General features: G+C 35.4%; 1 protein-coding gene across 4 annotated transcripts in view; it reads right to left on the bottom strand.

The window, feature by feature from the left end:
- The window catches only part of ARHGEF6 (Rac/Cdc42 guanine nucleotide exchange factor 6), a 130,968-nt gene that overhangs the window by 15,812 nt on the left and 87,469 nt on the right, over positions 1-27,687 (bottom strand). For all 4 annotated transcript variants that reach the window (XM_084870207.1, XM_084870206.1, XM_084870209.1 and 1 more), the window contains 8 exons: positions 27,235-27,330; positions 25,391-25,513; positions 11,184-11,322; positions 8,092-8,151; positions 5,862-6,008; positions 2,865-2,951; positions 2,021-2,099; positions 407-552 (listed from right to left, as the gene is read on the bottom strand). In XM_084870207.1, coding sequence (XP_084726333.1) covers positions 407-552; positions 2,021-2,099; positions 2,865-2,951; positions 5,862-6,008; positions 8,092-8,151; positions 11,184-11,322; positions 25,391-25,513; positions 27,235-27,330 — 877 coding nt within the window. The remainder of the gene's footprint in view (positions 1-406; positions 553-2,020; positions 2,100-2,864; positions 2,952-5,861; positions 6,009-8,091; positions 8,152-11,183; positions 11,323-25,390; positions 25,514-27,234; positions 27,331-27,687) is intronic.

Below are 27,687 nucleotides of genomic sequence, written 5' to 3'. Positions count from 1 at the left end.
TAAATGAGATTACGTGGATATGCTTCAATACTTATGAAGGTAAACTATTGGTTTTGACTTAGCACATTATTATTATGAGAACAACAGTTGCTAACTAAAAATAAATCTTGACTGTCATTAAAATATTTTAGCAGGACTTCTGGTTAGAAAAACATTGCTAGCAGTTAGTTGGTACTCTAAGTTAAGGTCAAACTAAACTGCACACATTTAAGTAAAACTTTGTATTAATTTAGGTGGACCTCTCTCTACAACAAGAAATCTGAATTAGTGAGGTTTAACTGTACTTCAAAACCTACAGATATAGACTACCCAAAGATTAAGGGCATGCTCACTGTTTCTTATAAGTCCTCAGCAGACAAGATTTGACAACTCAGTAATCCCTGGACAGAACAAATGGACTACTTACAGAATGAGCACTACAAGATGATGATGATGTCTTGGATAATGAACTGCAGGAGGCAGGTCCTCTAATCAGTCTATACAGCTGTTCCAGCCATTCCTGGAAGTCCTGGTTGTTGCTGCAGTGGACCACAATTCTCTCCAATATGTGACCTGCATCACCCGCATTTGGAAACAAATGGCAAGGAGAACCTTGAGCTTGCCTCATTCAAATCCACATCACACAACTTGGAATTAAGTGTATATTTTCAGGAGTTTTTATACCTATGGGAGAACCCTTTTGAAACTACAATATAAAGAACATATATGCTGCAGTGCCACCATCTTTCCATCATCCAGATATCATTGCTGGCATGTACATACAAGGAACTATTTGACATTGAAACTGGGTCTCAGAACTTTGGACACTGAAATTGGGACTCAAATGTTTTTTGTTATTATATGTTTATTTCCAGTCTGCAGTTGCAAGATTTTTCAAAGAAAAGAAATGGGGGGAAATAGTTGTAGAGATAAAGAAGCAATGAACAGACTGTCAAACTATAGCGGGAAGGCAAGGGAGGTTGGGGGCGGGGGGCTGTAGGAAATCAATAGAAGGACTTGTATGTATGCATATAAACATAACCAATGGATATAAGACATGGAGGGAAGGGGGTGGTGAAGGCATATGCGGGCGGGGGAGGTAGGGGAGGCTGGGGGAGGTCAAGGGGGTAAAAAAGGAGACATATGTACTACTATTTGTAATCCTTCAAATAATAAAAAATGAAAAAAGACACTTTTTAAAAAAAAGTACATATATCTTGTGATAATAAAGAAATAGTTATATCTGATTTATAAATCTGTCCTTGATTTCTACTGCTTACAGAATCTTAGAAGTAGTATAAAACTTCACTCTAGACAAACTCACAATCCAAAAATTTAAGTATAGAGTCCATTTAATTCATAATCTAAAGTGATAATATTGTAGTTTTACCCAATATCAAAGTTGAAACAAAATCCAACTAAGACTATCGATAGTTACACCTAACATCAAATCTTTTACTCCCTATTGGGGGGAAAAGGGGCTAAGGCCTAGGGCCATTATCCCAGTGTTCACCATTGCACCATATCAGTACATAAAGTACAAACCATTGACCTGGCAGAAGGGACAACAGGCTAAAATGTCAGAGAACCAGGCATTTTCTCAACTTGTGAAAAAAAGTTTTATGGCTTTTCAGCACTTTTTATAAACATAATAAAATCTTGCTAATTCATAGGCTGATGATAAAATTGCTGATAAAATTCCACATCTTGGGCTTCTCTGCCACCAGGGAATAGATGGCAGAAAGGAGAGAAAATTGCATTAACCTAAGTCCATTTTGTTATTTCTTAGCTCTAACAAGTAGCTCTTATTCAAGAGAAAATTGAAACTAATGACAAAGCTGAGGCTTTTGAATGACCAGGAGACTTCTCTGTTCTATAGCTGTACCCTAATTATCCCAGGAAATGATATATACTTTGTCATGCCCATGCAAAAGTTACTCGTGGACTATATAACAGAAAATAATAGCATTTATTTATTTAAACTCCACTTCTTTCCAAAAAGAATTTAAAGTAGCTACATTAAAAAGAGAAAATTACCTACCTGTGATTTCAAATGTGTAGTCATTCCCTTCAATTTCATCTAATCTAGTCACCACCATTCCTGCTATTGGTATTTTTCCCTACCAGAAAAAAAGAACATTTCCCATTAATTCTGTGGTTGTAAATGTCTCTGCTTAGTTCTATTATATTTCTGACCCTCTCAGGAATCACTGCCAGATTATGGATAGATATATTTCTCTGGTCTGTCAATAGATAATGTTTTCCTGTTTTAAATTTCAATAAGTTAAGAGGTAAAACTGGGTTGTGTTTTGCTAGCACATCCTAAATCATAAGGTCGAGATTTATAAAGAGCTCACTTTTCAAACACATTTTCATGAAAAATCAGTAAACAAAGACACAAATTTTGTGAAAATTAGTAATTGCTAGGCCAAGATAAGAGGCAACAGCAATTTATAATACTCCATATTTAGGTAACAGACTGAAGGAAGTTTAATTTCTTAAGGAGTGTAATGATTTGCATCTCAGAAATTCAAACCATATGATGAGACTGTTAGGATGAGGTTTCAGCTTTATAGTTTTTTAACAGTAATGATATAATATGGACCTGTAAAATGCTTTTGCTAATTGATCTAGTTGCAGACTTATATTTCTGTTTATACATTTATAACCAGAGCAGTGGACTTTCTGGATAAACCCATTATAGTAATACAAAGGATCTAAGGAACATCTGCTCTTACAAGCTATATACGTAATTACAATGAATGTTCAGAACATTCTGCCTTTTTTGGATGGAGCTTTTAAAACTATAATAGAAATATTGCACCTGGATGGAAACCTCTTTTAATTATGGGTCCTACTATTTGTTCTATACGAAATCTACTAACCTGATAGATAAAGCCACTCATCCGAGGACTTGCAGATAACATTATCAAGACATTTGAAAATAACATGAAGTACCGCTCCTCTTTTTCCTAAAGTGGGATGAAAAATATTAAATGAAGAAAAGAAATTGGACATTTTGTTTGTTAAGAATTTCTGGCCCTAGCCAGTGTGGCTCAGTTAGTTGGAGCATCATCCCATACACCAAAAGATCATGGGTTTGATTCTCGGTCAGGGCACATATCTAGGTTCTGTCCCCAGTTGGTACATGTACGGGGAGGCAACTGATCGATGTTTCTCAATAGATATTTCTCTCTCTCTCTCTCTCTCCCTCTCTCCCCATTCCTCTCTCTAAAATCAATAAACATCTCCCCTGGAATCACTATTTTGTAACATAGATCTTACATAAGGCAATGAAACATGAACAACAAATTTAAAAGAAAGATACTCAACTTAAAAGCACAGAGCTAGTTGAATTTTATTTTGAAATGGATATAAACCGAGTCTCTCTCCTTCCCATATATAACAATTAAATACAAATAACCCTGGTTGTTTCCCAAGTATGTAAAGCTTGAGAAGTCACACAATGCCTTCCTGTCCAAGCTGCATTCAGAGCACAAGATAACTATCTAGGTTCACAAAAAGAAAATAATTCTAGCCGAAACCGGTTTGGCTCAGTGGATAGAGTGTCGGCCTGTGGACTGAAAGATCCTGGGTTCGATTCTGGTCAAGGGCATGTACCTTGGTTGCGGGCACATCTCCAGTAGGGGGTGTGCAAGAGGCAGCTGATCAATGATTCTCTCTCATCGATATTTCTAACTCTCTATCCCTCTCTCTTCCTTTCTGTAAAAAATCAATAAAATATATTTTTTAAAAAGAAAGAAAAAAAGAGAACAATTCTATTTTGAAAAGTAGCAAAATAAAGAGGTTTTCAGTTTATAGGAAATTTATTATGTTCTAACTTGTATGTTAAATTCTTATTTATAAAATTACTTTTAATTAGTAAGAACAAGATAGTTTTTGCATACACAAAAAGAAGTAAATACTTTTTAATGGCACTAAAGGAAATTTTACACAGGATTTCTCTGAATTCCTTTAAACAGATATGCAATTAGTAGATGCAAGTAATTACATTCAGCTTACATGTCCATTCATCTTAGCTTCAATTATTCTTATACCTATCTCCATCACCTTCTTCCCACTTGAAAAGAGCAACCTTTTGAAGCTAACTCTTCTAAAAAGGGCTTTCCATCCTTCCACATCTTTCTCTTGCCTGGCTTCCTTCTAAAGATATCTCATCTCCTTCTTCCAGCAGCCTCGCCTATTTAATCAGCTTTTTCTTTTTGTTTGTAACATATGCACATTTCTTATCATAATGGGCTTTCACTTGCCCCTGTGACTACTTATATAAAATACTTCTTGTTATATTTCACTGGTCTACAAATAGATAATGTTTCCCTGCATTAAATTTTAATCAGATAAGAAAGGGGGAAAACTGGGTTGAGTTTTGCTGCCTTCATGTTCTCCCTATTGATCCCTACCTACTTGCTTTGTTCTCTTAAAGTAATCAATACTTCTTTTAGCAAAATCCAATCACTTCTTCTTGGTCTCCATGCTCCTTGACCTCTGAACCTTCTATAGCACTCAGCTTGGCCATTTTCAAATTCTCTTCCTGGAATTTACATGACTTCACACTCTCCCAGTTCTCCTCTATCTTCCTCTTTGTCTTTTCGTTCAAGCAGTGATTCTTCCTTCCTTCATCGAAGATGTTTATCCAAAGATGTGAAACTCTAATAAACTCTCTGCATATACCTCCCCCCAGAGGAGTATCTACATTTTAAATGAGATTGCTTATTAACCCTATGTAATGAATCTCTGACAGAGACCTGTCAGGGAGCATAGGAAGATGTTTTAAGAGTGGGAAGGCAATTCTAACACCAGATAAATCATACCAGTTGACATAATCAACCTTCCCCCCTTACTCTGCCCTCTTCCTAAAAGACATAATACATCTTCAGTCCTCTGTACTTCTCTCTGGGTATTTACTTCCTTGAAAGGCCCATCTGTCAGAGGCATCTAAGTCTCTGCTTCTAACTCTGATCTCCCACCCACATTTCTATACTATTTTAACAGCTACCAACAAGACATTTCCACCTGAATACCTACAGTCACTTGAAAGCTAACATGTCTAAATTACATTTGTTATCTCCTCTAGCCCATATGTCACAACTTCCTATAGACTCCCTTTTAAACATGCCTGAGATTTGCCCCTTACGTTTCATTCTCTCCACCACTACCTTCATCGGGGCTACTTATCACTTTCCAACTCAGCTACACGTTCTGTTTCTAGCCCCACCCCCTCCATCTTATCTGACATATACGGTTGTCAGATTAAATATCCCTTTCATTATGTTTCTCTACTACCAAAGTCTCATAGTTTCCTATTGCCTGCTGTGTCAATGTGAACTATTCTTGTCTGACATCCAAGGTTCTTCATAACCTGACTCTGACTCAATCAACTTCTTCACTCTGTCCAACATGCTTCCTCTGCTCCTAACAGACTGGCTTCTCATTGTGCTGTAGAAAAAAAAAGACCATTTCATGTTCTCTTCTGCAATAAAAATGACATCTACCTTATAAAATCCTTTCCTTCCCTCTATGTAACCCTCCTCCTCAAATCTTATCTTCATAAAATATTCTTCTTACTCTCTTCCTTCTCTGAACTTCAATAGAATCTATTGTTCAGGTTGCACAAACTGCCATTGACTATTTTGGTTTGTTTTCTACTTGCAATTTGTGTTTTAATCTATTCTTAAGGAATTCTTTGAAGGCAGAGAACAATGTGTGTTCTGTCTTCCTCTCTCCCATAGCACCTAGCAGTATTGGGCAAATAATAGGTGCTCAGTTTATTTGAATGTTCGAGCATTTGACCTTGATTGAAGAATAAAGGAAGAAAAATATGAAAGATGTAAAGAATGGTGTTGAGATTTGAAATATCTTACCTCACATGTTCCGTACTGTAGCATTACTTGTGACATAAAAATTACATTTCCCAATGTTTTAATATCCTCCCCTTCCCATGCCTGAATAGGTTCAGAAAGTATCTGCAACTCCAGCTGTTTTCGTTTTCTTAGATCTTGGCACTGTCCCTATAGAAGGAAAGCAGAGGAAAAGAAATTTTTATGAAACACACCTAAAACAAGACCAAAGTAAGATGTGGCTTTTGAGTCTCATAGACTTCCACTGAGTTCCTATTCCTCACATGAATCCCATCACCGATGTCTTGACAGATGGAAAAATCCACTACTCTAAATTTCTAGCCTTGAGTCCCCAAAAGTCTTTTGAAGAAGAGCTACTTTTCATCTTGCCAAAATATGAAGATACAATGGAGGAAGGAGCTTGTTTCTCCTTCCCTGCAAGGAGTATGGGAAGACAAGTAGCAGAATCACATCAAACAGAGCCAGGAGACCAATTGGTATATTCAGATCTTCTGGATGATGTCCTTGTTCTAGCTCCTCTCAATCTTGTCTACCTGCATAAATAGTGCTTTAATTACAAAGCAATTTTATTTTTCTAATACATGCTCAGTTTCCAATCAAGTAACATCTTAATTTAAAAAAAAAAAGTGACTCCAGGCATGGCTAGCATGGCTCAGTGGTTGAGCATCAACCTATGAACCTACTGGCCACGGTTCAATTTCCAGTCAGGGCACATGCCCAGGTTGTGGGCTTGATCCACAATGGAGGGTGTGCAGGAGGCAGCCAATCAATGATTTTTCTCTCATCATTGATTAATGTTTCTATCTCTCCCTCTCCTTTCCTCTCTGAAATCAATAAAAAAAAAATATATTAAAAAATAAAAATAAGTGACAGAAAAAGAGAAAATTTAATTCTTTATGCCACAGTGAATCAAACTAATTTTATAATAAAACATATGTACTACCCTAAATTATATTTAGGAACTACTAGTAAATTCTATTAAAAATACTAAATTTTTAATCCTAAAAGGATTGGACAAAAAGAAACACACCTGAATTTCATGATTACAAATGAAAAATACAAACCAAGAAGCAATAGGTGGGATATAAATACAATACAACACACACACACACACACACACACACACACACACACACACACACCATTTCTTTCAGAAAGTGTGAAATTATCTTAGAGTAATTTAACAGTATTTATTATAAATTAAATGTAAAAATAAGCATATGATTAGTTATGTCATGGTTTGCAAATGAATGTCAGTTTTTTTGGATGTGTTTTCTATAAAATTATGCTGTCCCTTTCAGCAAATTGGAAACTTGAAGAAATAAATTCATTGTACATATATTTTTGAACCATCTATAGTGCAAATAAATATAGTATCACCATCAAAGCAAGTTTTACAACATGTGTTGAACTGTGTAAAGCTGCCAATATTAGATTGTTTTTTATCCATAACAGCAATTTTAACCTAATTCCTTATTCTGGTCTTCAATTTTCTGTTTAACCATGGACATGTCAGGTACTGATCTTTCAAAAGCATTAAAAACGAGGTGATAGTGAATGTTGCATCACAACCTTATAACAAGAATCAATAACTAAACATTAATCTCAGTCACTTAGAATGCTACAGAAATGTCTCAACTGAAGCTAACTTAGTCAGTTGCCCAAAATAATGTTTTATTTCCTCCTAAAATGCCACTAAGTGGTTTTACATCAGTTAGTATCAAGAAGTCATTAGCTATCATGCTCAAGATATAAGATTACAGGTACATTTGATAGCAATCTATATAAAGCAATTGTATTTTAGTAGGTTTTTTACCTTTTAGATTTGATGAAGAATTTTTTTTCATATGCAAAGAATAGACTCACACCTTTTGGCATACGTAGATGAATCTAGTATTGATGTCAGTCGGTGAACAAGTTGCACCAACATAAGGTGAGCAACACAGGGGTAAAGACAGAGACTAAAGGAAACCCCCCACCTACACAGCAATGCTTAATGTGGCAGAGACTTCAAATGTGAGTGCTTTATACCCTCAGACTGGCAACCTTTCTTAGGTAAGCATGATTTTTGGAAGACAAGTTTAAATGAATCAATCCCAGCAATACTGTCACTGAAGCTTATTGTTTCCACTCTAAAGACCTTTTCGTAAGGAAAGAAATGTCACACACAAATTACTCGTTTAGAAACACAGCACAAAAAAATGGAGAAATATAATTTTAGAGCATCACCTACCATGAGTGTTTTGAATGCTACGATGGCTTTCAGAACATCTTGATGATCTGGATGTGTATCCTATTAAATGAATACATTTTAAAACAATATTAAAAGAGAACAGATCAGCAGTTGCAGGGGTTAGAGGTGAGAGAAAGGTGTGGCTGAAAAGAGATAAAAAGAAGAAATTTGGGGGGTGATGGAACTGTTCTGTATCTCAATAGTGGCAGTAGTAACACAAATCTATGAATGTGTTAAAAGTCATAAAACTGACATCAAAAGAAAAAAGTCAATTTTAATGTATGCTAATGTAAAAATTAAAAAAAAAAACACATTTGAGCATTTGCAATCTCAGCACCACCAATTATTAGGTGATTAAGAAATGAAAACCTGACAGGAGAGCTCAGTTGGTTAAAGTATCGTCCTGATGTACCAAGGTTGTGGGTTTGATCTCTGGTCAGGGCATATGCAGGAAGCAACCAGTGAATGCATGGATGGGTGGAGCAACAAATCAATTTTTAAGCTCTGGCCACTGTGGCTCAGTTGGTGGAGTGTTGTCTGTACACCAAAACACTAAAAGGTTGTGTGTTCAATCCCCAGTCAGGGTGTATGGAGGAGGCAACCAATAGATGTTTTTCTCTCACATCAATGTTATGCTCTCTCTTTCTCTCCTCTCCCCTTCCACTCTCTAAAATAAAACTAAAAAAATTTTTAAAGATATGAAGATGGCTGGTAACACATAATTATATTTGAAAACCACAAATATAAAAGCAAAAGTTAACATTTTCTTTTTTGCTGTTAATAAGTAATAATTGTTTGGGGGTATCAGTCACATTGTTAGTAAATGACAATAGATAGGGAATAATGGAAACAGAGTGGTGGTTAAGAGAAAAATCAATCTAATCTCATCTCCTAAAATGCTTATTCTTTTCTTTCAGCAGACTCAAATGGCAAATGGGGGGTATCCAAGTTTTATACCATGTATGCCGTCTTAAGCAAGGTTATTACATATAGTCTGCAATTCCACAGTATTTACAACCCCCAAAAGTGGACAGCTTCAAAAATTGCTTTGAAAACTGCACATCTCCATAACTGTCTATATAGAAAAAATAGAGCTATTTACGGGTAGATATACACCTATATGGGGTTATATGAAGTATAGATATGTATCTAACATTGGGGGTATATATGTACCTAACCTTTGCAATTCCGCTGGAGTAATGGGAAGACAATCTGCTGCACGACCAGCCTTGGGTGATAAAATAGAGAGATGAACAGACTAGGGGTCTGACCCAAGCCCAAACCAGCATTGTTTAATGAAAGGAAAGGTTGTATTCTTTTTAACTTAAATTTATCCTTACCCAAATCAGCTGTAAAGTTCAGGTTCTACTCTTCCATTAGCCATCAGCCATACTAAACAATCAGAAAGCTGGATTAAGTGTCTTACTGGTGGTGAATCAGTGCTAAGGGTGTGTATTATCTGATGGTGGAAAATGGAAGGCAGCCAAGACAGGTAACTGACAGCAAATGGAGGCAGGAGTCGAAATGGGCTCTGATACAAGGAAGGCCAAGATAGAGGATCCAGGCAGTAGGAGATCTAGGGATTTTTCTCTCTGAATTAAGTGTATATTCGTAGTTCAGCACTGAGCAGTAACAGAAACTGAGGCCACTAGTTTCTGGATTTTAGTGATAAGCAAGGAGGGGCAAACCTCAAACCGTTCATCAAATTGTTTAAGCTTTTAGAAAGACATCCGGAGGTCAGCACCTTTCCAAGCCCTAACTGAAATTTCATTCCAGTGGGCTTTACTACTAGTTCCCCACTGCCTCCAGCTTTCCGGCAGTTCAAATAACCTGAGAATGTGGTTTTGCTCAGAGTAAATGTTTTCAATCCTTACAAATGCTGACAAGTCAAGCAGTATGCAACTTTTTTTTTTTTTTTTTTTTTAGAGATAATCAAACCCTTTAAAACCTCAAACCTTTCCCCCAGACACAGGAAGAGCAAGTAGGGTGAGTGCAGCCTCCCCTAGGAGGCCCTCCTTTTCCACCCACACCTCAAAACCCCATGTTCAAGAGCAGCTTAAGAAGCTATCCCGTTATTTGTTTTTTTTAATAAGAGTGCCTGGCTCTTGGTAAAAAAAATAAATAAATAAAAATTCAATTATCAGGCCTCATTGAAATCTCACTGTTTAGAAAACATATGGCTATGTTACAGCTGTGGCAAGTTCATTGTAAGTTTATAAACAAAAATGTGAGGGGATCTTGATGTATGGATGCATAGAGAGATAAACAATATTGACCCCATTTATTAATCTTTAAGGAAATACAAGAATCTTCCATTATAATCCAAAGTCGGGCAGCTGAATGACCACAGAGCTCTAGAGATAAATACTCCTGCCTGTACCTCACAATAAGGTTGTTCATATACCAGAACAGAAGATTTCCTGGACGATTTTGATTGAACCACCATCTACAGATGAAAGGGCAGAAGAAAACCTAAGTCAACAAGTTAGCAGAGACTTGAGGGAAGCAACAGGACCAAGGCTGGGAGGGGGAAAGGAGAAAGAAAATGATCATGAATATTTAATAGTAAAGAGTGGATATCATAAGTTCATGGTGATTATAGTTTATAACATTGTATTGTATACTTTTGCTAAGAGGGTAGATCTGAAGAGTTCTCAGTATAAAAAAAAATTGGTAACTATGTGAAATGATGGATGTGTTCATTAACTTGATTGTGGTAATCATTCCACAAGATTTGTGTATAATGAATCACCACATTATACACCTTAAGAAAATCATGTTGTATAACCTAATATACACAATTTTTGTTTGTCAATTATACTTCAATAAAGCTGGGGGGAAAAATAAATACAAATGCATAAAGAGTAAAGAATATTCGGGGGGGGGGTTTGAAAGAATGCCCCTTTATCTTGCTGCACAAAAAGGAAAACCAAAAGTCTGGGAAGAGGGGAGATTGGGTCAAGAAAATTTGGAAACTAAGGCTTTTTCTGAATTCTGCAGTCAGGCTAAGTTTGAAAGCAGACTGACAATTTCCTCCAAGAGCAGAGCCCCATAATCTATACATGAGCTTTAAAAAGCTCACCTTCCCTTACCTCCATATGCCGTTCCAACTCTTGCAAAAGAGTAACATACTTCTCCAGTCTCATGAATGGTTTGCTGAGGCTTGTTGTTAAAATGAGGATACCTGGGCTGGATGCACCTTGATTTTCCATAAATTGCTCCAGTTCATCACTACCAAAAGGACAAATACAAATTTGTTACTGCTTCATATTTCATGGGGGGAAAAAACTGAACATTATTTAATGTATTTCACATAACATAAAACCAAATAAAATTTTGTTTCACTAGTCTAAATGCTGTCCCTTTCATTTTAACTTAATCCAAAAAACCTTCATTCAGTTCCTCTATGCAATCAGCATTGCACGGAGCACTGGGGCTACAGTGGTGAGCCAGACATTCAAGAACCCTGGCTTCATTTACTCAACCAACAATTATTGCATCTGCTAAGCAACAGGCTCCATTCTCTGCTGGGAATACCACAATGAACAAAACAGAAATTCCTACCTATAAGGAGATTGCATTCATGGGAATAGGGCATACAGTCTATCAGATGACCTTAATATGAGGTTTTAATAGCTATTTACTTGTTGCTTCAAACATCCTAGCTATTGGCTGGTCAGATGCCAAGCGTAGCAACTCACCAAGTGCTCCCTATTACTGGAGCACCCACTTATATTGTTCCAGAATCAAGAACTAAATTCAGATAGCAGCCTGTTTGTATGCCTAACTATAAAGTCACTTAGCCTAGGATCCAAACAACTTGGTTAAAACTAAAGGAGAGTATATTAACAGTTTATTAACTATGTCCTGTAAATGATTTAGTCTCAGCTTGTACTTTCTCTGCCATTTAAGCACCCTGTGGGTTGTCTTCACCAACAAGATATTGAGTCCCAAGGCTGCAAGATCATTTTAATATACATTTACAGAAAATATAATTAAAGAACACCTACTGCCTAACTAAAGCATATTTTGAAACTTCTGTATATCACTTGATTCCTTTACCTCTTTGCTTGCCCATACATATTCAAAAAATAAATAAAAATGTATAGGGAAAATTGGACAGATACATGCAAAAAAATGAAACTAGATCACCAACTTACACCATACACAAAAATAAACTCAAAATGGATACAGGACTTAAACATAAGATGGGAAACCATAAAAATACTAGGGGCATCCACAGGCAGAGAAATCTCAGACATATGCCAAAAGAACTTCTTCACTGATACTGCCCCTAGGACAATGGAAGCTAAAGAGAATATAAACAAATGGGACTATATCAAAATAAAAGGCTTTTTTATAGCAAAAGAAACCATCAACAAGAATAAAGAATATTCTCAGTCTTCTTGTATCTGTTTATTTCTTTCCACTCCCACTGCCACGGCTTTAGTTCAGGCATTCTTATCTTATCTGGTTCACTTCAATAACCCAACTGGTCTTCTAGGCTTTTTCACTTCTGAACTATTCTGAATACCATCATTTTAATCCCGTTGCTTTTCTGCTCGAGAACCTCTGCTTGCCTATGAGATCATGCCTTAACTTTTTTTAGACTTTTACTGGCCCCACCAACCTTTTTCATCACCAAGAGAAATCCTCAACTACTTATTGTCCCTAGGACACATCTTATCCAGTGGTCCCCAACTGTGATGCACTGCAATAAGTTGTGAAATGTGTTCAATGAAACTTGTTATCATTATTAAATACTAGGAGGGTTGAGAATGGTGTGGATTACAGGTTATCCCTATTAACAGACATTCTCCTTCTATGTTTTCTTTTTAACAGGAGAGAAAAGGATGGAGCTTCAGCTAATGTCTCAGCGTCCTTGAGTATCACATGTGTGTCAGAGGGGGGAAAGGACTAAGAATCGCTGCCTTAAGGAAAGGTAAATCACATCTGAGTGGTCATATTTAATAATTAATGTTATTTTAGCAGTTTTTGCAATCTTGCTCCAAAAGCAGCTGAAGGGAGAGAAGTGCCCAAAACTTGGAGTCATAAAACAGATTTGCTGTGAGCACACAGTGCAAGATACAAATCTTGTAACATAGAAACCTACACCTGAAGCCTATATGATCATATTAACCAATGTCACCCTAGAAAATTTAATAATAAAAATTTAAAAATAATAATAATGGATTTTCAATTAAAACAACCAAACAACAACAACAAAACCACAATAGATCTGGTGACCCTGGATCAGTGCCCTAGCCTCAGATGACTCATCTGTAAAATAAAAATAAAACCTACTTCCTACTACAATTATTAAGATTAAATACTTGGGGTTTGTAAGGCTACTATTTCATGCTAAGATCCTTGCATACATTGGTTCTTATTTAATACTAGAGGCCTGATGCACGAAATTCGTTCGAGAGTAGGCCTTCCTTCCCCCAGCTGCCAGCACTGGCTTCCCTCTGGAACCCAGGACCCGGGCTCCCCTTGCAGCCTCGGCTTCATCTGAAAGGTCGTCTAGCCTAATTAGCATATTATGCTTCTATTATTATAAATTCACAACATTTCAACACAGGTGTTATCCTCATTTTACAGATGAGAAATTTGAGTCTCAAGAAGAATGAGTAACAGCATGTACATGGCTAAGTTGGGGTTCATACCCAAATGTGAAGTCAAAGCCTCAGGTCTTTCCAAGACACCAACTGCCTCCGTATAGGAAAGTATTTTATAAATTTTAAAGTAGTCATTAGATGCATTGTTATTATTATTTCAAGGCAAATGCCTTGCTAAAAATAGCATCTTTTAAAACTACATTTTTAATACATAAAATTAAAAAACTACATTTTTAATTGAAATTCAATTAATGTTTAATTTCCAACCAAAAGCATAAAGTGCACAAAGAGGTTTACAAATTCATGGAATATAAAATATAATTAGGAAAATAACTGGGACTTGGAGAGTGCATTTGAGTAGAAATGTAATTTAGAGAAAATCACTTTCCTAATTTCTTTTCAATTTACTAAACAAGTCTTACTTTTTTCTTTCCATGACTAAGTAACTGCGCATATCCTCAACATTCTACTCTAATATAAGTGATACAAAAAATAAAAGCAAATGTAATGTGTTCGCTGTTATTGCTTCCCATGCATATTTTAACTTCTAGGCTTATTAAATATTATAAAAAGCTTTTAAATTTTTCAATATAATGAGAACACTGGTTATTGGAAATAAAAAATATATTTTACTACGGTAATTGAAAAATAAAATTTAAAAAAGAAAAGAACATTATACTAGTACAACAAAAGAACAAAGCTATCTCATAAAGCAACTGTCTTTTATGATAAATAGATTATAAAATGTACATTTTCATTTAGCCAAATAAATTTAATATACAAATTAATATACACAAGAATCAATACAGGTTACTGTAGGTTTACAGTTGTGAGTATGAGACACACAGAGTTTATTCTTGTATTAATATTAATTAATTATTGTATTATTTTCTATATGAACAACTGTAAATCTACTTCTGCCCACCCTGTATATCATCCCAAAGAACAATCTGTCTTTAAAATGCAGTTTTAATTTTATACAGCTTGTTTGAAATGTGAGTTAAGACTTTCTTGTCAAGCTTAACATGTTCTATATGTATGATATGACACAACAGAAGCATTTCTCAATGTATAAACCTCGTTTGAAACTCCACATATATTTATCTCATAAAATTCATGGTGGATGAGGTTCTGGGTTGGGCTGAAAGCTCAAGAAAACTATCTTACATTGTAATATAACTACAGAGCTTAACCATATCATGTACCTGTGTTTTTGTGGAACCTCTGCATAAGATTGCTACTTTGAATAATAATAACTCTACCTAGAACAGCTAGAAAAGGATCAGATATTTATTTCCTCTCCATACCAGCCTTTCATGGGAATCACTGTGGCCTGGAAAGGTAAGGTGAGACATGAGGATCTGGGAGGCCCTGGCCTCTGGCCAGTGGAAAATTCCAAGGCCGCGATATAGGGTTGAGTAGTTACCTACTAGCCCTTTTTCATTTATCCAGTCCCAGAGACTAGGCTGTCTGCTGTTTTTGGGGGGTTTTTTGTTTGTTTGTTTTTTGTCCCCACCATATTTTGTTTGTGTCCAGTCTCACTTTCTCCTTTCCTTGGATGCTCAAAGACAGAAACAGAACAGAATCTAATCTCAGCTTTTTTCCTGTGCTCCTTGTTCCCAAAGCAAGGACACCATTCTTTGAGTTTTTCCTAGTCTTCACTGCTGACAACAGTAGTAACAGAGAGTTAATAAAACTAAGAAGAGGAAAAGTACAAAAAAAAATACAACTGTGGTTTTTATGGTAGTTGCTGCAATAGACACAGATCTGTCTTAGCACCAAATATCTCCTCCTCTCTATTAACTCCAGGTCCTTCTCCCTCATGCAAAGAATGGACACCACACTGAAGCATGGGAAGAAAGTGGGTATTTTTGTAAAAAGAGAAACATGAGCTACAACAGCAAGCCAAAGGGGAGAAAAGGGGGAAATCCCAAAAGACCTCACCCAAGGGATAGTAAAAGACCAGGGCAGCTATTCAAATATATGTAAATCTGCGAACACACCACGACTGGAGTCTGCTTATATATCCAAATTCAGATGATACATTACTGCATTTTTTTATAAGGCACCAACAGGTAATCATACAGTGTTAAGGCACATGCTTTCTCATTGCCAGCTGCCACACTAATTTCTGGTATGATATTGCCACCTGCAGGCCAAAAGGATTCAGTTCAACTGACTGGTCTGCTCAGGCCAGGAGTGATTTTCCTGCTTACAATTTGTCAGGGAAGGAACAGAAATCCACCAATGTCTTTATTTCATCTTCAAACTTCCGCTAACACAGGATTTTCATCTGAATTTTCTGTGAATTTTATTCAGCTATGCTTTTCCTCTAGTATGCCAGCATAAATTAAAGATGCTTGTAAAATAGCTGAGATAATATTAGAAGCACATCTGAGGAAAATCCCAAGTACAATATTATCATTGAATTTTCACCTATTACATGTAAATAAACCAGTAAATAAAAATTAAATTCTATAAGTACACATATAATACCTTAATTAAAAAATGGAAAAAAAAATTCAATTCTAAGAGATTCCAGTGAATCTTCTTCCATTTCTAAGGATATTATAAATCTAAAAAAAAAAAATCACTAAGCAAAAATTAACAAATGTAACACACTTTAAATCATAAAGTTAGAAGAAATCTCTATTGTTATTTATAAAATTAAATTCATAATATGGATAAATTTGGTCAGTAACATTTTAGCACACAGAGTTACCACAGAAAGATCTCTAAATACTACAAAAGGCTGTTGTTTGAGGTACACCATTTCTTCCTGATATTTATCCAAAATTGCTGTTCTCGGACTAAAAGGAAAAAAAGAACTGTGGGTATCTCTTTTTATTGGTATTAAGAAATCTGTCCTTATACACACAGGATGTTTATGCACCCATCACAGGAAAAATGCCCTTAAAGCATTTTTTCTTTATTGAAGATAGGTTGTGATGTATGAAAACATTCTTGGAAATGATCAAAACAAATTCAAGACTGTGGTTCCCTCTGATGAGGGAGGGGGAAGCAGGAAATATTGGAAAATATACACATGACTCCAATTGCAGCTATAATTAAGCTGAATGTGTACTTGAAATATCCCATTTTTTTCAAAAAAAAATAATTAGAAGCTGATAGAAGGCGAATAAAGTAGAAACGGGGAGTAACAACAACTACCTTGTGCTTTATGCTATAGACTTTGTATACATTATTTCATTTAATCCTCATACCAACCCTACAAAGTAGGTGATTTTATGCTCATTTTACAAGTGAGGAAACTACAGATTAGAAGTAAGTGAATTACTTTGGGTAATAAAACTTCTAGGTGGAAGAATTGTAAACTGAAACAATATTAAAGTGGTAAAACAAAAATTACACTGAGATCAAGGAGTGGCACAAAGGAGCTTAAAAGGAAATGGTAAGAAGTTTTACTTTTAGTATGGTGGCATGAGATGCTCCATAGACCTGTTTCCCAATGAAACAAGCATAGCTGGTGGAAACCATAGAAAAAAACAATTTTAAGTCTCTGGAAATTGTCTTAATGACATATGATGAATGAAAAAACACATTGAAGAAAATATTTTGAAACTCAGAACAGGGAGAGTTCAGGCATTGAGCCATGACCTGCTATCTCCCACTCTCCTTTCTTTCCAGCTCATCTTGACACAAGCTCCATTCCAGGCCAGTGTGGCCAAGACAGTCCTCTCTCTCCCCTCAGATCCCAATTCAAGGATAAAAGATCTCACTAGCACATCTCATCAGCTTCAATTCTGAGTTGATGAAGCTAAATTCTTGGCAAGTGTGGATTTTTAAAAAATAAACAGGAATGTGTGATCCATACACAGATTGGGATGGAAAAGACAACAGAAATGATTTGTGAATGTGACAAAATGTCAGATTTAATAAAAACTTCAAAGTATTAATTATAATGTGTTAAGGAAAAAAGGAAACTATGCTTAAAGAATTAAAGAAAGCTATGATAGTGTCTTATCAAATAGAGAGTAGCGAGAAATTATTTAAAAGCACCAAATGGAAATTCTGGAGTTACAATGTACAATAACTGAATTTTAAATTTTCACTAGAGGTTCTCCATGATATATCTCAACTGGCATAAGAAAGAATCAATGAACCTAAAGATAGAATGACAGAGATAATACAATCTGGGGGGGGGGAGAAAAAAATAAAGAAAAATGAATGAGCTTCAGAGAAATGTGGGACATCTTTAAGTACAACATATGCATGATGAGAGTACCAAAAAGAGATGAAACAGATAAATAGAAAAAATGATTAAAAATTTCCAAAACTCGAGAAAAATATTAATATACACATTTAAGAAGCTCAATGAATGCCAACTAGGATTAAATGCAAAGAAATCCACAGACAAATTATAGTAAAAATGCTTAAGGACAGACAAAAAGAAAATCTTGAAAAAAAGAAAAAGAAAAAGGAAAAACAACTCATCATGGGCTAGGAAAACTGAATAAAATTCATAACTAATTTTTATCAGAATTAATGGGGGTTAGAAAGCAGTGGAATGACATACTCAGAGTAATGAAAAAACTAAGCTATTAACCAATAATTCTGTATCCATTCAAAGTATCTTGCAAAAAAAATGGAATGAAAACAATCTCAAATAATAAAAAATTGAGAGAATTCTTTGCTAGAAGACCCACTTTCCAAGAAATATTCAACTTACAGCATAAAAGCAAGTAAATTCGTATGTTAATACAAATCAACATATAAAAACATAGAATACCAGTAAAGATAATCATGCAATTATGAAAAGTAATCATGCAATTTTATATATATATATATATTTCTCCTTCTCTTAACTGATATAAAAACGATATTATAAAGTAATATTATGTAATTGTACTGTTGGACCTATAGCATATATTATAGAAATGTAAAATATTTTCAAAGGCAAGTACAATGGAGGTGGTTGGGAGCAAAGTTCTATCGGAATAACGATATGATACCAGATAGTAACTCAAATCCACAGAAATGATAACCAAATAACAAATAAGAATATTAATTTTTAAAATGACATAAATATATCCTTGCTCTCCTTTCTTCTCCCAGTTTCATTTGTAGATATAAAAGTATATTAAACAATCATTACCAGTATAACTATGTATTATTGTGCTTGTAACATATATAACAATGCCACAAAAGGGAAAGAGGAGACAGCTACTAGGAGTAACATCTGTGTATCTCATTAGAATTACATTAGTGTAAACATGAAGTAGATATTAACAAGTTAAGATACATATGGAAAGCCTCAAAATAACCACTAAAATTTTTTTTTAATATTAACAGTTTTGTTTTGTTGTTTTTTTTCCAGCTCTGCCGTGTAAAGAGCTTAAAAGGCATCCTTGCTGTCTTCGTAATAAGAAAAAAAAAACACTCAGCAAAATGAAAATTTATTTTTTTAGATTCAATGAGAATTGAAATTACAATAAAATCACCACCCTTAAATCTGCAAAGACAGGCAAATACTGATAATTAGAGCTGAGATCAGTTTCCCTCAGAAGAAGCCACTGGAGACAATAATTGATAAGAAAACACAAATGGTAATTTTGATGAATTGCAAGAGTATGAATGTTAACTAGCTTGACAATTAAAAACTTCCAGGAACCCAGCCTTGGGGACCCCAACACTTTTGTGGGTTCTGCATCTCAGGTTCTCATGGTAAAAATCTGAGAAAAATTCCCTTGTGGTTCAGAGAAGAGAAAGAACTGTGAAAAGCTCCTAGAACATTCACCATAACAAAGGCTTGCTCTCCAAGAGAATCTAGCTTGCCAGAGCTTTACCTAACTTGGGAAGGCACAAGAGGCCAGCTCCAACTCTCTCTCATCTTCCTGTCATAAATGAAAGGAGAAAAAGAAAGGCTAAGAAATATTTCTAGAGGTCAAAGTTCAGGAACACAGGTCCATTAAAAATTAAATTTATTTATAACATTATAGACTGCATCCCCTCCAGCACACCTTGCCACCACATCAATAGAACTCCAGTATAATATCAGGATTACAGTTGAGAGAGCTAAAGACTCAGACTCTATTTTAAAAAGAATACTTAGAAACACAAAGATAGAGAAAAAACAACTTGGAAATTCAAAGAAACTGAAGCCCAGTACTTAGAAAATGCACAAGTAACAAAAAAATAAATAAACAAATCAGACTATTCAAACTAAAAAGCTTCTGCACAGCAAAAAAAACCAACAAAATGAAAAGATGGCCTATTAATGAGAAAAAATATTTGCAAATCACAAATCTGATTCATACAACTCAATAGCAAAGAAACAATCAGATTAGCAAATGGCCAAAGGAACTGAAAAGACATCTTTCCAAAGAAGACATGCAAATCACCAACAGGTACATGAAGAGGTGTTCAATATCACTAATCAGCAGGGAAATACAAATCGAACCCACAATGAGCTATCGCCTCACATATGTTAGAATGGCTATCATAAAAAATACAAGAGGTAACAAGTATTGGGGAGGATGTGGAGAAAAGGGAACACTTGTGCATTGTTGGTGGGAATGTAAATTGGTGCAGCCACTACAGAAAACAGTATGGAAGTTCTTCAAAATATTAAAGATAATTATACCATATGATTTAGTAATTCCTTTTCTGGGTATTTATCCAAAGGAAACAAAATCACTATCTGGAAAAGATATCTGCATCCCCATGTTTATAGCACCATTATTTACAATAACTTTTCACAAAACACGGGAGCAACCAAAGTGTCCATCAACAGATGATTGGGTAAAAAAACATGTGACTAGATAGATGATAGATAGATAGATACATAGATACATAGATAGATAGATAGATAGATAGATAGATAGATAGATAGATAGAGTGAAATACTACTCAGCTATAAAAAAGAGGAAACATTGGCATTTGCAACATGGATGGATCTTGAGAGTATTATGTTAAGTGAAATAAGTCAAATGGAAAAACAGCTGAAACCAGTTTGGCTCAGTGGATAGAGCGTTGGTCTGCAGATTGAAAGGTCCCAGGTTCGATTCTGGTCAAGGGCATGTACATTGGTTGCGGGCACATCCCCGGTAGGGAGTGTGCAGGAGGCAGCTGGTCGATGTTTCTCTCTCATCGAGGTTTCTAGCTCTCTATCCCTCTCCCTTCCTCTCTGTAAAAAATCAATAAAATATATTTTTAAAAAAGAAAAAACAAAAGCTGTGAAATTCACTCATATTTGGAAAATAAAACTAAAAAAGAAACAAGCCAAAAAACAAAAAACAAAAAAAAAAAACCACAAAAACAAACACATAGATACTGACAACAGATTGATGGTTACCAGAATTGAAGAAGGTGGGATAGGGCAAAATGGGTAAAGGTTAGTATATGGTGATAGATGGAAACTAGACTTTTGGTGGTAAGCACATTATAGTGTATACAGATATCAAATTACAGTATTCACAGATAATAGAGTGGTGAAGGCCTGGGAAAGGCTGGTGCGGGGTGGAAGAGGTCAATGGGAAAAACAAACAAAGGGACATCTGTAATAGTTTCAACAATAAGAAAAAAGAAAAAAAATATAGTATTGTCCATCTGAAACTCATATAATGTTATCAATTAATGTTATCTCAATTGTAAAAAAAAAAAGAAAGAAAAGTTACAGGCCAATATCCCAATTAATATAGATGCAAAAATCCTCAACAAAACACTAGCAAACCAAATTCAACAGCATACTAAAAGGATTATACACCATGACCAAGTGAGATTTATCCCTAGGATGCAAGAATAGTTCAATACATGAAAATCAATCAACACCACATTAAAAGGACAAAGGATAAAAATCACACAATCATTCCAATAGATGTAGAAAAGGCATTTGACAAGATTTAACACTCTTTTTTATTTAAAAAAAACACACAACTAATTAGGAATAGAAAGAAATTACATTAACATTAAAAGGCCATAGATGAAAAGCATACAGTTAACATCATACTCAATTGTGAAAAACTGAAAGCTTTCCCTATAAGATTCAGAACAAGGTATGGATGTCCACTTTTGCTACTTTAATTCAACATTATACTGGAAGTCCTAGATAGAGCGATTAGACACAAAAATAATTAAAAGTCATCCAAATAAAAAAGGAAGTGAAATGATCTCTGTTTACAGATAACAAGATTTTATATGTAGAAAACACTAAGTAATCCAGATCTTAGCTATGGTAAATAACACTTCTATGAATGTAGGGGTGCATACATTATTTCTGATTGATGCTTTGGGTTTCTTTGTCTATATTCCTAGAAGTTGGATTACTAGTCAAGTAGGAGTTCCATATTTAATATTTTTAGACAACTCCATACTGTTCTTCACAGTGGCTGCACCAGTCTGCATTCCCAGCAGCAGTGAACTAGCGTTCCCTTTCCTCCACATCCTTGGCAGCACTTGTCATTTTTTGATTTGTTGATGGTAGCCATTCTGACAGGCGTGAGCTGATACCTCATTGTTGTTTTAATTTGCATCTCTCTGATGATTAGTGACTGACCATTTTTTCATACATCTCCTGGCCATCTGTATATCCACTTTAGAGAAGTCTCTAGGTCCTTTGCCCATTTTTTAACTGGGATGTTTGTGTTCCTTTTAAGTTGTATGCATTCCTTATATATTTTGGATATTAACTTCTTATCAAATGTATCTTTTCCAAATATGTTCCCACATACAGTGGGCTCCCTTTAACTTTGTTGATGGTTTCTTTTGCTGTTTAGAAGCTTTTTATTTTGATGTAGTCCCATCTGTTTATTTTCTACTTGGTTTCTTTTGCCCTAGAAGCTGTATCGGTAAAGATATTGCTACAACAATGTCCGCTATTATGCTGCTTATACTAGTAACTTTTTCTAAGATTTTCATGATTTCCCATCTTACATTTAAGTCATTTATCCACTTTGAATTTATTTTTGTGTGTGGTGTAAGTTAATGGTCTAGTTTATTTTCTTTCTTCTTCTTCTTTTTTTTTTTTCATGTAACTGTCCAATTTTCTCAATACCATTTATTGAAGAGACTCACTTGACTCCATTGTATGCTCTTGCCCCCTTTGTCAAATATTAATTGCCTTGAGTCAATTTCTGGGTTCTCTATTCTGTTCCATTTATCTATATGCCTGTTCTTGTTCCAATAGCAGGCTTTTTATTATTATTATTGCAGTGTAGCATAACTTGATATCTGGTATAGACTTTTAAATCAAGTGCCTGGCACATAGTCAGTGTTATTATTAGCTAGTATGAGCTTTAAGCAGTTGGGCCACTTGCCTAAATAACCCAGAGTCATGGCTTCTCTTTCTATAAACTCAACTTTCATATTTACTATTCTATAAGAATTCATAACTTTGATAGGGAGAATAAAATATACCTTCAAATAGAAACTGCTGAATTCTACATTTAAAATGTCCTTACATGCCGGGACTGGTTTGGCTCAGTGGATAGAGCGTCAGCCTGCTGACTGAAAGGTCCCGGGTTCGATTCCAGTCAAGGGCATGTACCTTGGTTGCAGGCACATCCCCAGTGGGAGGTGTGCAAGAGGCAGCTGATCGATGATTCTCTTTCATGGATGTTTCTAACTCTCTGTCCCTCTCAATTCCTATCTGTGTAAAATCAATAAAATATATTAAAAATGTCCTTACACAACAGCTCTATGAAGTCAATAAAGCTCCTTACAAATCAGGAAAAAAAAAAAAAACCACACACACACACAAAATTTGCTGGAAAACAAATCAGTTTCACTAAAGAGAGATGTTGACAGGAAGCCAGGAAGGCTGGACAACAACCTTAATTGCTCTAACCACTCACCCTTTAGTTGAGACATTGTTAGCTGAAGCAGCCTCCATCTGGTTTTATTTCCTGCCTAAGGGCTACATGTAAATTTCTGTTTATGTTGCCTAAGATGCTTTCCCCAAAGCCTCAATAAAAGGGGATGGCAGGGCCAGAGCAGGGAGTAGTTCTCCCACTAGAGTTGGACTACCACCTGGCCCCCCATATGGCCAAGTTGAATTCCTTCAAGTCTCAAGTCTCCTTTCATTTCATGTGTGGCCCTTCTCCAGAACTCAAACCCTGAATTGGAACACTTTCCACGCGGGACGTGAAAGAGAATCCTACCCTGTTTCCCTGAAAATAAGACAGTGTCTTATATTAATTTTTGCTCCCAAAGATGTGCTAGGTCTTATTTTCAGGGGATGTCTTATTTTTCCATGAAGAAGAATATGGTACACATTTATTGTTAAATGAAAATAAAGGAAATTTGTTACCTGTATACGGTAGTACGGTAGTTGTCAACACAAACCAGACAAACTGAATCCTACAGTATCAGGAATTTACTCATTTATTCAATGACAATCATGTCATCATCTTCTGGAACATCATCATAACAATCCAATTTCTGAATTTACTGGTGAATTTCTTGTGACTCCATTTCTTTCAGAATCAGTGGACCAAATCTCTTATGTTTAGCAATCGCATTCTGAGACAGAGCCTAGAGGGGGCCTTATTTTCAGGGGGATGCCTTATATTTCACTCAGAAGGAAACCTGTAAGTAGGTCTTATTTTCAGAGGATGTCTTATTTTCGGGGAAACACGGTATATCTGGTGCCCAACATACAAAAATTACTGCCACTTCTAAGGGTCAGTATCAACTAGTGTTCTAGCCTTGCTCTAGGAGTTCACGTTTGGGCCAGATTAAGAGAAAAATATTCTTTTCAATATTGAGCAGTCTCCAGAATTTGTGACCATTATGAATCTAGTCTCCAGGTTAAGTCCTAAGAGCCTGTGTGTATTGTTCTTGCTACTGTCCCACCCAGATTTCTAGCACATAATTTCAAAGTTAAAACTGCATCTTTAAGCCTATCATACAGTACTCTGGCCCAGATAAATGTCTCAGCAAATGTGTCAGCGATAGGTAATCAGAGGGTAAGGGAAGGTAGAAGATTACTCCTAGTCCCTTGCAAGAACTCTTAAAGGAGACACTACTATTCTGTTGCTCTCCATTGAATCAGAAACAATTTATATCCAGTATACGATTATTATAAGCCCTTTGCTTAAAGTACCTGCCACAAAATTCACAGTGTTAGTTTCCTTCCACTTTTCCATGTTAATAGCTGCCTTTTAGCCATAACACTGTCTAAGACTTCCCCTACCAGAAAATAGAAAATTGAAATTGATTAATCTAAGTGGTTTAGCTACTTGCCAGCAACCCAGATAAAACATTCACTGGGGCAAGGAAAGGCTAACCCATTGGATCTAAATAGAATTTTACTTCAGGAACACCTTCTCCAATCTTCCCCTCACTCCATACTAAGTCAATACCATGTTGCAAATTCTCACTGCATTCTTTTAATTTCTCTTTAGTATACAACATGTTTACAATATTTAATTTCATGCCTGCCTTTCCCTCAAGATTCTATGTTCCATAAAGAGAGGGACCTTCTCTTCTTTGTTAACTGCTGTATCCCCACCAGCTAGTACAGGATCTTGCACATATTAGGTGCTCAGTAGATTATTTGTTGAATTGATAAATACTCAATCCATGTAACATTGAATCAATTCCTGGCATGATGAACGGAAATAACTAAAAGTTCTACCAGAGAACTTAATTTCCAAATGAAATGGTACTAGGAAAGGGTCTCATTGTAAAACAGTTTATTTGGGGAAATGTTAACAATTTACCTGTGTTGGGTGAGTACGTTTACAGCCGAAGGATGATTTGCACAGTAAGCCAAATACATGGATTTAAAATGAGGCATGAGGTTCAGTAGACAACCTCCTACTTTGTGTTGGTTTTCTGGAAATCTGTAAGTAAAAGAGGTGGAGCACAATGTAGATCAGGAAACAGAGTAGAAAGGAAGATGATTCAAATTATGCCAGGAACATGCATACATTTCAAATTCTGCCAAAGTTAAAAGAGAAACTATATTACAACCACTTTATCCATGAAACATAAATTCTTGACTATTGCTTTAACTCTAGTCACTAAACATAGGCCAATACATAGAGTCAGATACTTACTTGGAATCATAAGGTAGGGTTTTCTTCTAAAATGGTTGTTAAAATTATAATATTCAAATTTTACTATCCACACTAAAAATACTCTTGGCTAATTTAGATGAATTTCAAATACAGACAAAACTAATAAAATCCAAAAAGATGTATTACATAGTCTTGGTGGTCTGGTGTTTGATAGGCAGGGTGGCCTTAAGATTTTTTAAATAACAAATCACCTGCTTTCAGTTATGGAAAAATCAGACAAACACCAGGAAGAAAGTACTCAGGATTCCACCATTCAAAGATACCTATTATAACAATTTTGTTATGTTCATTGGCCTTTCTTCTACATGTTTCTCTATAAAATGGAAAGTAAAGATCACAAATCTAATTTGTAATCTGCTTCTTCTCTCTTAGTCTTTCCATATGAATAATCTGTATCCTTATCAGCATTTGGAATGGCTCCTCAGATCTCTTTAGTGTGGACTCTTACCATCTCCTTCCCTAGACAACCATCTGTGTCCCATAAATAGGTGGGGGGGGGTCAAGGAGAGGTCAAAAGGGAGACATATGTAATATTATATGTAATACTTTAAACAATAAAGAATTTTTAAAAAAATAAGAAATAAATTACTATTAAATAAATATTTTTTTTTAAAAAAAAAAAGAAACAGGTAATCACATCAATTTCCCTATAGATGATGAAAGTCACCAACTTCTCCAAAATACACTGCTTGGAAAATTAATCCTGCTACAGAAATATATTGCCTGATGATCATTATAGTTCATTTTGTAGTATGAAGTTGAATACCTCAACAATCTAGCTAGCCGAAACCGGTTTGGCTCAGCGGTAGAGCGTCGGTCTGCGGACTGAAAGGTCCCAGGTTCGATTCCGGTCAAGGGCATGTACATTGGTTGCGGGCACATCCCCAGTAGGGGGTGTGCAAGAGGCAGCTGGTCGATGTTTCTCTCTCATTGGCGTTTTTAGCTCTCTATCTCTCTCCCTTCCTCTCTGTAAAAAATCAATAAAACATATTTAAAAAAACAACAAAAACTAGCTAGCCATGAAATATGTGTTTTGGTTCATAGAAAGATACGTTTCCTTTCCCCACTTTTCATGTCTTTCAAATATTAGTATAATAGACATGATACCAGGAGTAATTAAAAGAAAAAAACAAGCTTGTGAAACTGAATGAATAATCTGAATAACTTTTTCAACTAATTTACAATGTACAAAAGAAAATACCTAATCGATGTCAAAGGCATCATCCATGGTTAATTGAGACCTTATTTGTCTCTTATACTGACCAGAAGCAGTAAACTTATATGATTTTAAAATAAAGACAAAAATACAACTAGTGATTTGACACTGTACCACCACCTGGTGCATCCTCTCTGCTCTGGGACAATTTACATAAGTTGTACTAAATGCATACATATAAAGTGCCTCTGTCTAAGACAAAACTTAAAAGGAAAATAAAACAAAAACAATATTGCTAGCTATCCTTATGGCAATATGTGACACTTACTTTGAACATTCTTCCAAGGCTTGGCAGAGTGTTTGCTGAAATGTGCATACTTCCTCAAAGTTCCCCAATAAAGATGTAAACTCCACAGTACTTAGACTGAAAAAAAAAAACATACACACACATATATATATATGGTGTCAGTGAATAGAACTAGTGAGGATGACTCTAGTTATCTCTCTCAGTGAGCTGATAATTTGCTAGGAAGTAGCATATAAATCAAGGGAAGCAATCCATATATTTTAACTTTTTTTAAATTTATGCCAACTCCAGTTTTAAGCAACTTTCTAAAGCTTCTTTCCTTGATTTACCTTTTCTATAATAATGTTCCTAAAGAAAACAAGTGTTTATTAGGTATTATATGTATTTATCAGGTATTTTACAAGTAAATTAATAACAGATATTTAATATCTTAGTATCTAGAGAGAACAGATTGTGTTTGTCACATATGGAGGG

This window comes from Pipistrellus hanaki (genome assembly GCF_964339955.1).
Source record: "Pipistrellus hanaki genome assembly, chromosome: X".
Taxonomy (NCBI): Eukaryota; Metazoa; Chordata; class Mammalia; order Chiroptera; family Vespertilionidae; genus Pipistrellus; species Pipistrellus hanaki.
This window is presented reverse-complemented; position numbering and strand designations above follow the sequence as displayed.